This window comes from Zosterops lateralis (assembly GCF_965231275.1).
Source record: "Zosterops lateralis genome assembly, chromosome: 15".
Taxonomy (NCBI): Eukaryota; Metazoa; Chordata; class Aves; order Passeriformes; family Zosteropidae; genus Zosterops; species Zosterops lateralis.
In genome coordinates, this window is record NC_139775.1 from 3,431,191 (window position 1) to 3,444,660 (window position 13,470).

The 13,470-nt window shown below is 42.5% G+C and overlaps 1 protein-coding gene across 1 annotated transcript in view; it reads left to right on the forward strand.

Annotated features, from left to right (window-relative positions):
- MAD1L1 (mitotic arrest deficient 1 like 1) overlaps positions 1 to 13,470 on the forward strand; it is a 346,571-nt gene that overhangs the window by 159,370 nt on the left and 173,731 nt on the right. The window contains exon 13 of the mRNA XM_083872211.1: positions 7,896 to 7,952. Within this exon, the coding sequence (XP_083728337.1) occupies positions 7,896 to 7,952 (57 nt within the window). The remainder of the gene's footprint in view (positions 1 to 7,895; positions 7,953 to 13,470) is intronic.

Sequence of the window (13,470 nt, forward strand, 5' to 3'; positions counted from 1 at the left end):
ACCTCTAGGGACTCATCCTTTTCTGGATAGAAGGTTCTGCTATTTTCCATCTCCCAGTTTGCTTCTCTTCCTTCCCCCACAGCCTCTGCCTGGGAGATTATGTGAACAGTGTTGATGGAGTAGATTTAGAGAAGTTCAAGCTCTTTCTCCCAAGTTTTACATTTTATTGCAGCTGTGAAGGTCACCTTTGCCTTGGGGATCAGGGAGATGAGGTTTCTGCCACCTCTGAACATGTTGCTGCTGGACTTCTGCACTTATTATGGCGCTTAATCCTTTTAGTGCTGTGGCCCTTCAGGTTTGTGTCGACAGTGGCACCTTGTGCTCAGAGATTACCCTTTTTCAAAAGTTTTGGAAGGGTTTTACAGAGTCAGTATTTTCTTTAGGTTACAGGGGGAGAGAAAAAGAAGAGTTTCAGAGTTTAGTGCTTCCCCCCAGGTCTCAGTTGTTCGGCAGAGTGGGAACAAGAGCCAGGTTTCTGCTGCAGGACTGTGCAGCTTGCTTTAAGCTAGGTCAGGTAGTTTGTCAGGAATAAGGATGTGGGCAATTTCTGCTTGGAATCCTGTCTTCATCTCATATCAGTTGTTCCACAGTCACTTTGTTAACACCCTTTTCTCATAGTCTAACCAGGCAGAGTTTGGGGTTATTTCATTATAATAAGCTTACTGTCAAGAGTTCTTGACGTTACAAGTGACTGTGTCTCTTAAAGAGAAGGAGAGAGATTGGTCTGTCCTTGAGATTCAAGAGCTAGAAAAAGGTGTGGTCATTATCCCCTTGTCCAGTAAATCTTGATAGAGTGTTGACAGGAGCCCATATCTTTGCTAGGAGAGATGCTTTCCCTGTGTCTTCAGTGATTATAGCAATGACTTTGGCGATTTTTCAATTTGCAGCTTCATTTTTTTGTTTAGTGCCCTGAGAGCTCTGCATTATTCCTCCCTGATTTTGGTAACCCGCTGCTTTTTGTCTCTCACTGGGGGGCGGCATTTCCCTGCACAAATCCAGTACAAAACTGGTTTTCAGAGCAGGGGCAGCTCTTGTTTTTTTGGTGGAAAACACTCTGGCTGCTCTGCACAAAGCAGTAGCCTTCAGTCCCTGGGTGTTGTGGTTTGCTGTGATGCCCAGGAGCACAAGTCCCTGGAGATGTGGGACATCTGGCTCACAGGCATTCTCCTTTCCTGTGTTTCCTGTCCTTGCTTGGGGTAACATTAAGGACTAAATTACATGGAAAACTACATAAGCTGTGGCCTGAGACACATGCTTTTCATTGAGCTGCAAGCCTATCCTCATAAATTATGTCAGTAAGTAATGGTCTCTGCTTTGCCTATTGCAGCTTTTCTGCAAGTCAGAGCCAGTGTGGTTTCACTGAATGTAAATTTCTGAAACACGTTCAAAAGTTGTTGGGGAATTTTCCTCTTCACTTTCACATCAGACTGAGCCCCCTGCTACCTCCAATGCAGCTCCTGGGAGATAACACGGTGTTCTGGATGCTTTTGAGACAGCAGCAGAGTTTATTTGTAGCTGTTCTTTCCCACTTTATAAAGGATGTGCATTTGATTTTATAATCAGGAGAACTTTTCTTGAGAACAGCAAAAAAGGACCCTGTAAAGCAGCAAGGAAATTATTTAGCAATGGCTGGTACTAAAGTGTCTTCCTGACTGTGATCTCAACTGATGCAATTTTGTGAAAGATTGGCAATTTCAATTACAAAGCATCAAAATACATTAAATTAGAAATGACCAGTTAGTTCAGAGTAATTCTGTAGTGGAGTTCAGAGGTGCAGAAACAATCCTGCACTGCTGCCCTTGGGCTATAATGGTGTGCAATGGGTTGAAGGCCACAAGTGTTGGCTGGCATGGGATAAATGGATCTCTGACTGTAAAGTAAACAGGGAAATGCTTGCATGAACTATTCAAAGCTGAATCCCACGGGTGAGATTCCAGATTGAACACTAATGAAAATTTAATTTCAGTTCTCACAGTATTTTAATATGCAGGATCACAATATGCAAATAAAGTGAAGTCTGACTGCAAGTGGCTGATGAGTTACTTTGCTCAGTCTCTGCCACCCCCAGAAGTAATCTGTCTGTGGCTTTTGTGAAATCAAAGTTTCCTTCTGTTTTCCCCACAAGCCAGAGCCTCATTCTTTGCTGAGAGGTAATTAGTGACTGCAAAGTTCTCTTCAAATTGTTCTCATCCTATTCCTGTGTTGTTCCATGTAACTCATCAGCGTGGTGCTTATGTTTCTACATTGGATTGAATTCTAATTGTTGCAGTCAGTGCTTTTCTTATCAGAACTGTCCTGGGAGTGCTGCCATGTTTTCAAGTTTCCTTCTGTATTTCAGCTGCAGCTTCAATGCACTTTCTTTGCTTTGTGTCTCCTGAATCTGATAAGAAAAGAAAATACTGTGCTTTTTGTCTTTTCTTCCTTCTTCCCCAGCTTATGGCAGCAGATCAGATGTTCTGACTTGGACAGGGTGGAGGTCACATCACACTTCAGCCACACACTCAAACCATCCAGCTTGAGCCAAGAGGCTCCAGCTTTTGTCTTTTTTTGAGTGATCAGAGAAATAAGTAACTGTGAAATTACCCAGGGAATGGGGAGCAGGCAGCACAAGGAAACTGGAGTGATTTGGCATGTTAGAACATACAGGATTCCCTATTTCTGTGATCGGCAGCAGATATATCCTTGTAAATTTAAATCGTGTGTTAACTTTCTCAAAGAGGAGAAGCAAGAATTTATCTAGAAGTTAATTAATTTGAAATAGCTATTAATTAACATTATACCTAAATTTGCCAATTATCACACTTGACTTGGATTTGCATACAACTGTTGCATATCAAATACTTCTAAGGGTATCTTTGGCTTCAGTGAGCTGTAAAAAAATGCCATTTTTTGCAGCTGTGTTCCAGCTCTGCTGGGGAAAACCTCTTCCTTCTCCCCTTCCCTGGAGAGATGCTGCCCTTCCAACAAGTGGCCTTCCTTCTGGGGACTCACACTTGGGATTCCTAGCTGTGAAAACACAACCCCAGAGCAGGCAGCTGTGTATGTCCTCAGGTATTTCCCCCTGACGAGGAAGAATAAAAATTGCTCTTTCTAATTTGAGGCAGTGAATGTGCTGCTTGTTTCTCTCCCTCGTAGAGTACCAGGGCTGTACTAACATGACTGTTAAGATAATCATGTTTTTTGATGAAAGCATAAGACTAAAATGATGTTTCCAAATGAAGGTTGTTTTGATTTATCCCCTGTATGCAGCACGCCTAATTTTGCTTCCCAAACTCTTTGAAGCAAGCTTTTATTTTATGGCTCTGGCTGTTGCCACTGCTGTGCTGTACCTGTGAGCTATTTAATGTGCCACATCGAGGAGTAAATTAATGCAGGTCCACAAAGAGAGCGCTTCGATTTGCTAATTGCTTGTAGAGCAGAGGGTATTGTTGTGTAGAGAAAGACTGTTCATTAGAGACTGAGTAGTTAATTTTTCCCTACGAATGGGGCTCACATTTGAGCTGCTTGCCCATCGTTCAGGGCAGCCAGCTCACCACCAGCCCGGGAGGGGACTGGGGGGCTCTGGATGCAATCACTTTAACAGCTGCATTGTCACCACCAGATTGCCTTGGTTTCATTCATTAAACCCTCCCTGACCAGCCTCCTCCAGTGCTGTCAATGAAGGCTGACTTTTGGAAGGTACAGAAGACAAATTATTGATGCAGGGAAGCAAGTTAAACAATTCAGAAATGTCTGCTTGGAGCTGAGTTGGTTCCTCTCCTTGGAAACCGTTCCTGCTCCTCTTTCAGCCCAAGCTGCAGATCCCCAGTGAGGCTGGAGCACAGGTTCTTCTCTTCCTGCCACTCTCTTTTGAGGATGACAATCCACTGACAGTAGATTAGACTATGTTGTCATGTAAGATGAATATTTTGAATTGACAAACCTTTTTTTAAAGCTTAAAGTAATTGACTGAGTACTTGAGAGGATTTTTTTCCCTGCTTTGCTACTTGATTTTCCCTTACCTGGTTGTGCCACCTTCAGTGGGTGAATTGCACTGTATTTGTATATCTGATTCATAATACCTGTTTGCACATCAGCTTCCTTAACCCCTGAGCTCAGTGATCTGTGGGAATTTAACATGTGTCTTAAGTGAAGAGAATTTCCTTGCAGCTTTAAGTCAACTTTTATGCACAGCCTGAAAATTCAACACAGAAGTCTGTCCTACAGATTCCTGAGGTACCAAGGGGGATACATCAATTGAAAAGTTCCTAACACAGAGCTGAGCCACTTGGAGAATCACGGAGAGGTTTGGGTTGGAAGGAACCTTAAAAATCATCTTTCTGTGGGTAGAGATACTTTCTTGGATGAGGTTGCTCAGAGATCCATCCAGCCTGGCCTTGGACACTTCCAGGGCTGGGGCAGCCACAGCTTCTCTGGGTAATCTGTGCCAGGGCCTCACCTCCCTCACAGTGAAGATTGTTTTCCTAATGTCTAACCTAAACCTACTCTTTTCCAGTTTGAAGCCATTCCCCCTTGTTCTGTCCCTGCCTAAATGGGTTTTCCCAGAGCAGAGCTTTGAGATGGGACTGGCAAACTGCTCCAGCATCTGCTGGACCCCCCGTGCCTTCCCAGCACCCCTGAAAGGCTCCTGTCCAACACTCAGTGTGTTCCTTGTCTTCGTGTGGCTGTGCTGAGAAACCCAACAGCTCATTCCTCAGAAGATACGTTCCAAGAAACAAAATAACACTGTTTTTTCCTGGTCTTTTCCATCCACAGCCTGGGGAATGAATGGCAGCAGGGGCTGAGCAGGCTGCCAGGCTCCATCCAGGGCCCTCTGCAGCTCCTTGGCTCTGGGGGCTGGCAGCTCCTCCCCAGCACTCTGATTAACCCAGTTGTGGGGATAAGTTCAGAGCCTAATTTCTCCTTCATAATTAAAAATGTGTGCATCTGTCATGCTGCTGGTGATTACTCTGTATTTTCTTGTGGCCTAGAAGGAATATGGCAGTGAATCACTTTGCCAGCAGCTGTCCTCCAACAGCTGAGGGAGGTTCAATATTTGATTTAAGCTAATAAAAAGTCTGGGATAGGGCTGGTGTTTACAAACTGGACGTGATAAAGCATCCAGATCAGCTCTATCACAGCCTGGCAAGTGCAGGCACTGGGGACCCTGCTGAAAATTTGGGCTTTTTCTGGTGCTCCCCCAGCTGTCAGAGTAGGTGGGCAGGAACAGGGAGTGGGAGGGTCCCCACTCTGGGCTGTGAGTGCATCCAACAGCATCAGTGAGCTGGGGAAGCCTCCTGGTTTCCAGCTTTGTCTTGTAACAGCTCTCAGTGCATTAAATATGTCCCTTTTGCTCTTCTCTGAGAGTTGCAGTCAAACCATATGTTTAAAAATCTTTTAATCTTCATAAATCATTTCTTCCAGCAGTCTAGTAAGTTTTGTAGCTGCTCTCTGAATTCCCACTAGTTACTGACTCTTTCCCTTTGAGATGAGCTGCCCAGAAATAAATGCAATGAAGAAAACCTACTTTGTGATTTAGTTCTTATCTGATTGCTTCTCCAAATCATATTGATCTGCTGTTGTTATGCTGCTGGCTTGGACTTGCTGTCCAGGTTTCTCTGTGTGTCTCTGTTGGCACAGCACCTTGAAATGGTTATTTTTCCCCAAGCCATATTGTATTTAAGATAAATTATGGCATATTTCCTGCTTGTATTTTCAATTTTTCCCATCCCTTTGTATTATTTCTCTCTTGCCTGAAAGGTTTTTCCAGCCTTTGGCTGAAGTAAAATGTGTTGGAGTCTTTGCTATCCTTTTCTTCTGAGTTTTATGGGGATATTATACTTTAAAATGCTCATACGCCCATCTAGTTAAACAGGCTCCTAGAGTCCTGTTGCTTTGGTGTTATAAATAAAAGTATTTACACTGTGAGGGTGACCAGAGCTTGGCACAGTGTGATGGGTTGATCCAGGCTGGGTGCCAGGTGCCCACCAAAACCACAGGGGACTGACCTTTGAGGGAATTCTCACTCTTTCAGTGTGGGTTACTCTGTGATTCCATAGGAGTCTGTGTGAAGAGGAAGCTGAACAGAGACTTGACCCTCAAATTCAGGACTGATAGCTAGTGTAAGAAAATACATGATTTTTAATGTAATTTCTAATTAAGTAATTCTTATATCTGGTTTAGAATAGGCTTGTTGTTCCCATCTAAAGGTCACCTTCGTATAGAGAAAGCTGATAAATACACAGAACTGTTGGGGTGGTTTGTTAGCAAAAACATTCAGTCAGTCTTGGGGTGTTTTTTGCAGAGTTTATGCCAACACCTCTCCTAAATAAGCTCTCTGAGGTCATGTTTTCTAATTCTTCCCCAAGCAACTCCTGGCTCCAGCCTGCTGCTGTCATTGTACCTGCTTCAATAGCAGAAGGGAAAAGTCTTTCCCAGGTGTCTGTGAATTTACAGTTTCCTGATGTTTCCACATCAAACTTGGTGATCATTTATTTTTCCTCTCCACTTGCTTGTCCAGGCACTGCAGTTTTGGTTGGGGCTGGTGTCTCCTGCAGTGTTTAATGAGTGTGTCTCATTCTCCTGTGCCAGGTCCCAGGCTTGTATTAAAACCCTTTTCATCTTGTTTCAGTGTCTCTTCCTTAAATAATGTCACATCATCCCCAGCCCTGCACAGCAAGAAGCTGAAACTTTTTCAGTTTTCGCTGAGCTCTGGGGCCAGGGAAATTTTGGACTGTTTGCTTGTTTGTTTGCAAAATGGAACTTCTGTTGTGCTGAACACTTAGACTGTATTTGTTTATTTATTTGCTTGCAGTTCAGTGCAGTTAGCCTCCAAAGCTAAGAATGTTTTGCTTTTCATTGTAATAAACTGCTTGCTCTGTGTCTCTGGGTTGGATGTGGCACTCAAAAGACTCATTTCATATGTGGTGGGAAGTTGAGAGACTCTGGAGGCTTTTCATGAATATTTGCTTGAAATGACACGAATCAGTTTGTAGGAAAGTTGAGTTTATTTCTTTTATTTGTTTACACTGTTTAAATTATCTTAGCTGTCATCAGTGACTATTTTTTGGGCTTTCTGCTAAGAGAAAGGCTGATTGCAGCCTAGTAGTGTTAGAAAATCAAGGATGTGGGAAGTAATAGCACTCATGTATTATGTGTGGCTTCTCTTAACCATCTCCTCAATACCCAATTGGATTAAAATTCTTTTTCATAAACAATACTCTGTAAAAGATCCTTTCCTGAATCAAGTTCCTGTTTCCCCTCAGATTATGCCAGGATAACCAAAGGTATTTCTACTCTGGTTTGAGATTCTTTACATTTCAAATTTCCCTTTAAAAAATGTAGAAATGCTGCACTGAGATCTTTTCTCATGGAAATTGAGGAAGTCTATGTTACAGGGCAGATTTTCTTGATGTTTTACCTTAGCATTTTGGAAGGCTTTCAAACCCAACCCCAGACTCCAGAAGTCCAACAGAACAATTTCTATTAAGTTAGCTTGAAACACACACTCCTTTCAGGAGCTAAACCTCCTCCTCTTCAAAGTTGAGCTAGGCAAAACTGCGTGAGTTTTAGACCACTCTTTCTGCAGTTTCACAGAAATGGAGTGGAGGCACAGTTCTGGCTGGAGCATGGGATTGAAATTTGGGCTGGTGGCATTCTCTGCAATAAACCTGGTTTTTGTTGTGCATGTAGACTCCAGGCTCTTTGGGACAGGACTGTCTCATGGCATGGGGTGCTGACAGGACAGAATAAGACCAAACACTGGTAATTCCTTCTCAGAGCCATGAAAATCATGGTGCCACATGTGATTTTTTTTTTTTGGGGGGCAAGGTCAGGGAAGGGAACAAAAGTCTTATTAAACTTCCAAAATTAATCCTAGACTTAATTTCCTATTTTTTTTTCCCTGTGTCTTGAAGGCTCAGCTGAATCAGGTTCTGGAAGAAGTGGGAAACCACAAGCAAAGGGCAGAGATGGTAAGTGTTCAATTTCTGCTTTTTTTTTCCCTTTGGTTGTTTTACAGAGCAGTAATATGCAAAGTTCAGTTCATTTAAACAGTGGATCAGTTCCAGATATTCAGAAATGAATAGCAAATAAACATTGCAAAAGTTGTGTTGCTGCTGCCAGTCTTGGCACTCCCTGTCTCCATACTCCTCACCTGGAAAAAGTGTTGGATGAGATCTGGTGGCCTGTCTTCCTTTTTTTTTTTTTGGCAATTCCTTTTCTCCTTAGCAGTTCTAGATCAGAAGCATGCATTTAATTTCATACTGAATTAACTCCTTTCTTTGGGGGCCTTTGATTCAGTCTCAAGTGTTCAAAGGACAGGCAGATGAGATACAAGAGAATTACCACAAACTATTTTTTTATAATATCTGTTAATTTTCTGCTGGGTTCCTCTATTTTATTGGCACTTCCCTCAAGGACCAAAAATAATAAAAGGACACAAAACCAGGTAGCAGGGAGGTTTATGTGCAGTTTCATGACTTGGATATGAGTTTTTATACTCGGGAATAAATGAGGTGTCAGTGTTAAGCCGTTTCGTGAACTGATATTTTTGCTAATGGATGAACTGTGGGATTCTTGCAACTTTTTCTAGTCACAAGGAAAACCTGAACAGTATCCAAGATGCAGACCTTCTGTAGATGTGATTAATTTTATTACTAATATAAAAACAGGCCTGCAGCACTGGCTATTAAGTAGGTGCTAAACAGACATCTGCTCTAAAATCCTAATCATAAACTAGAGTGCCAACACGGGTCTTTTTAGACTTGTGCTGAGCTCTAGTAGGGCACTGAAGGGCAGGATGAGATGCCCCTACTGTGCTATTAATGGGTTGCCATACGTCTGTTAGGATCTTTTTTTTTAATTTGTGTCTCTTGCTGTTTCAGCATCAGATTTTCCATCACGAGAGCGTTAATTGATTCCGGTTCTGCGGTGGTCTCACGTTGTGGGCAAACATTTTTGTATGCCCAGCTGCTTTCTGTGGTGACACAGGCCACAACTGATACTTTCCAAAGAAAACTGAATTAATCCTATTTACCATCTGATCTCATTAAGTGCTGCCTTGTAACAGTTTCAAATTCTAAGCAATCAATTTTTGCGTTGTGCTCGCTGGATGTATCAGAGGAAAAACTCGCTGTTATGTTTTAAATGTTCTGATGTTCTTGAGAGTTTTTTTAAACATTTCAAAGTTTTTCTTTTAGGCTCATTAAGCCTGGTTTTTGAGTTGTTCGCCTTCAAAAATTTGTTGTATTAAGTGGGCTAGCAGAGGGCTGGAGAAACTGGAACTTCCAGTGTTAAAGCATTAATTGGTGTTTTGCATCAGCCATCAGCAGAGGATAAAACAACAGTCAGTGTTCAGTGCCTATTCCCAAGGGTTTCTCAGTGGAAAACTGCTAGTCTTGTGATCTTCCAGTAACTCTTACATCAAGCTCCCATGAACAGGCTGTTTTCTGTGCTGCTTTAGACCAGGGATTGCAGATTGTAAGGTTTGGGCTTTATTCAGCAGCTTGAATTTATTCCGTAAATACAGGAAAATTGATTCACACCGAGCAAAAGAGATTTTTTTTTTTCCATCTTTTCCCCTTTTGAGGGAAAACCTGATAGTATAGCTCCTTCTTTTCACTGGTGGATGGTTCTTCTGCATCCCCAGTCCAAATCTCCCTGGTAGGGAAAGTTGTCACTTTGTGTCCTCTGCAGTGTTGATGGTGACTGAGGTCTGTCCCCTTTGGATGGGGCTGTTCCACAGCTGCCTGCCATGGGCTCCTGGGGATGTGCCACCAGCCCCACTCCTCTCCCTTCCATCCAGCAAAATGCTCTTTAAGTGAGTTTCCCCTCCCTCCTCTCCAGAGCAATGTCTCACCTGGGTGACGTGATTTTCAGACTCCTTTAAATTTGCCACTTCAGCAAAATTATTTGCCTGGTTTGGATTGTGACTTCTCACCTTCCTTTCCATCCCTTTCACCTGTGGGCCTCCTGTCTCAGCTAGATGTTCAGGAATGCTGAAGGGATTGTCCTGCTCTGGGTGCTGACAGATGTGGATATTGCTTTCCATCAGCTCTTCTGCAAACAGGCCTATGGCTCTGAGTGAAATGGAACAAACACTTCTCAGGTGCTCTTGTGAAGTCTGATGAGACCTTTGGGACAAACCTCTGTGCAGGTGACATCTCTGCTGCCACCCTGCAGAGCTTTGATGGCTCTGCCACCCTCCCTGGGGCACTGGGAATGAAGAGTTGGGCTCTGGCTGATGGCACCTCACTGAGGAGAACCAAGGACTTCTTTCTATCAGTGGGGGCATCCCTGGTGCCCTGGTAAATGAGTCATTCTTTACACAGCAATATTTAAAAGTATAATATTTGTGGGACGAGTCTGATGGGATGGTGGCCTCAATACAACAGCATCTGCACATTCAGGGCTCTCTCCTCCCAGGCTGAGCTCAGGGAATTGTGTCCCCAGGGACAATGGCAGATGAAGGGTGGTGTGTGTGATGGGGAACCCTGTGCTGAGGCAGGGCACATGGTCCTGCTAGAGGAAAATGGAATGCCAGTGGAATGGAGGGGCTGGTTTTGCTGCTCCAGTGCAGGGATTCGTTGCTTGTCAACTAGAAGTGAGCGTGCTGCTGAAGGAACAACAAAAAAAGAAATTTAAATGTCTTCAGTTAATTGCAGTTGACAAGACAAAGGCGGTTTGACTTTCCAGTATTAATTAGCAAACCCATACTAATTAGCTTGTATAAGCACAATTCATGCCTCTTTCCCTAAATGCAATTAATATTGCAACTGAAGAAATCTCTGGGCTGTGCCTCTGTATCATTAACATACTTTGCCCTAATTAGACACGGCCAGTAGTGGCTGGAGAAATGAGTTTGTGATTACAACCATAAAAAACCCTCTAATATTTTATATCCTTCAGGGAACTTGAACCTAGAACTTATTTTTTGATTTAAGAAAAATTACCCTTATCATTGTGCTGTGTAATTAACAATGAAACTTTGATTTTCCTCTCCCTGTAACCCTTCACTTATTTATTTTTCTTTATGCACAGTTTAAGCATGTTCATACTGTAAGGGAACAGTGTCTGCCCATAAGACACATAAGAGTCACCACTCTTGATAGGGCTCAGGTCACTGAGCTGCCCCACAGATCCATGGGGGTTTTCTGTCTTTTATTTGCTAAATGTTTGTTGTTTTCAATTTTTTGTATGAATATGTGCTCTTCTGACAATTAGCTGGTGCTACAGTGTCTTTATTTGCAGGATGTGCAAGGAGGTTGCTCAGAGTTCACACAGCTCCCTGATCTGTGGTCCCAGGACCTTATTTCTCATGGCATGTTAGTTTAGTGCTCTACAGGCCTAAAGCTGAGAGAGAGCTTCACTCACACCAAAATATTGTTTGTGGGAAATGCCTTCTTGTTTGTTCCATTGTTTTTCTTTCCCTCCCTGAGGGAGGGAAACAGAAGACATGTTCGTTTTTGTAATTTTCGTTTGCCTTTTTCATATCCCTTTATAGACACGAGGAGATTGTTTGGCTCAAGCTTGCCATCCAAGCAACAGCTCTGATCTCTGATCTTACACTTTCTTCCAGACTGGTGCTGTAGCAGGGGGCATTCATGTCAAGATTTTTTGTTCTCCATCATTAATCCCTGAGGGAAGTTGGCTTGGTATTAAAAAAGCATCACCTGTGTTTTCATTACCCTGAGGTGCTCTGGGTATCTTTTGGCTTTCATCTTCAAAAGACAGCTTGGCCCATGTGGGCTCTGAAATCTATAGACTGCTCTTTGGAACAAATTAAATTTCACCCTCCAGCAGATTAAAAAGGCTGGATATAAGAATCACAAGAATTGCTTAGCAGGGTGGGAGGTAAAGAAGATTTGAAGTCCAAGAATGCAGCCGTCACTAAATGAATGGCTTAAATTGAGTGTCCTTACAGAGGCAATAAAGACACCTTAAAATTAATATAATCAATGCCCCTTGCCTTGAGGAAAAGTGTTGGTTAACCCTTTGCAGAGAAGGGGAGACCTTTATTTAAGAGCAGCAGGTCAGCAATAGTTAAAGAGCCAATCATATGTTCAGTCTGATGAAATCATAATGTTTAGGATTAACTTAAATGTCAGTGACTGCCTACACTGATGGTTATCAGGAGTAGAAATGGAGACAGAAAGGAGAAGGAACATGAAGGAAATAAACTCAGGGAACTCTGAGCGTGATGTAGTTGGGAACTAGCTGTTAACTGGAAGGCAAAATGGAAGGGTTATTACCTATTTTTTTTAATTTACAGGTAACACCAGTGATAGTAGGAAAAAAATATGAACTTTAGTATAGAAAGACCTGCCCTGGATTACTGGCCACTAGAGCTCATTTAATTCTTGTTTAAGAGTTACTGAACAGAAAGCAAGAAATACAACAGACCAAGAACAAGAACAAAAGTGGTGTTCATTAGTGGAAATGTAAATTCTCTGTATTTTCTGTAATAGGAAGGCAATTAAATGTGGGATTAGAGAGCTGAACCACAGGAGTTATAAATAAAAATGAAGCTTTGCTGGAACATCTTTAGGACCAACAGGTTGGGAGGGGCAGGAGACAACTGACTGGAGCAGGAAGTCTCCATCTATCAAAAGTGTATTACATAATTTCTGAATTGATTTAGCAGGTGACAGCAAATCTCCTTCCCGTGGGACAGATTTTATCCTAACACTTTATATGAGGCCAGCAAAGCCAAGACAGATGAGCATCGTGGCACTCAACTGAGCAGCAGGGTGAATAGTTTTAGTAAGGCAATCTTAGAGAAATATCCACTTCTCAAATCAGATTGAAAAGCATGAACCTGGTTATAAAGAGACAGCAAAAGAAGCTAATCCAGAATGAAATGATATAGTAACAGAAGACTGGAAGAGGACTTTTAGATCATAAAGTCCAGTCCTTCAGTAGCTGAGGCAAATGCAGCATATATCTCAGTTCATAAATTTATCAAGCTTGTCTTGAAACTGCTTTGGTTGTTTGTACCATTACTGTCATGGAAAGACTGCTCTGATAGCTGAAATCTTCCCAGTGCCAACTGAAAATATATGTGCAGTTAATATCCATTTTTTTCTTGTGCTAATATTCTCCTTAAACTACAGTGACTGTTCTTCCTCCCTCATATTTATGCCATGACATATTTATAGAGAACAATTGTTCTCTCCCAGCCTTTCATTTGTCTAGGTTAAACAAATCAAGCTCTTGCAGCCTTCTCTTAAAACAGGCTTTTCAGTTTCCTCATGAATCATGCAGCTTTCTTTAAATCTCTTCCTCTTTCTGTCTCTCCTTTGAAGATGAGTAATCAGAGTGGTCACATCATTCCAGGTGATGTTCCAGCAGTAGCTTTTGCACAAGTGCTTCCACAGGATCGTGGGGTACAGACAGGAACCTCTTCCACTTGTGTGGTGGAAGAGCTGAGCTGTGTCCAGGCCATCAGCCATTTCCAGTGCCACACTCAGTGCTGATGCTCATCCTGGGGTC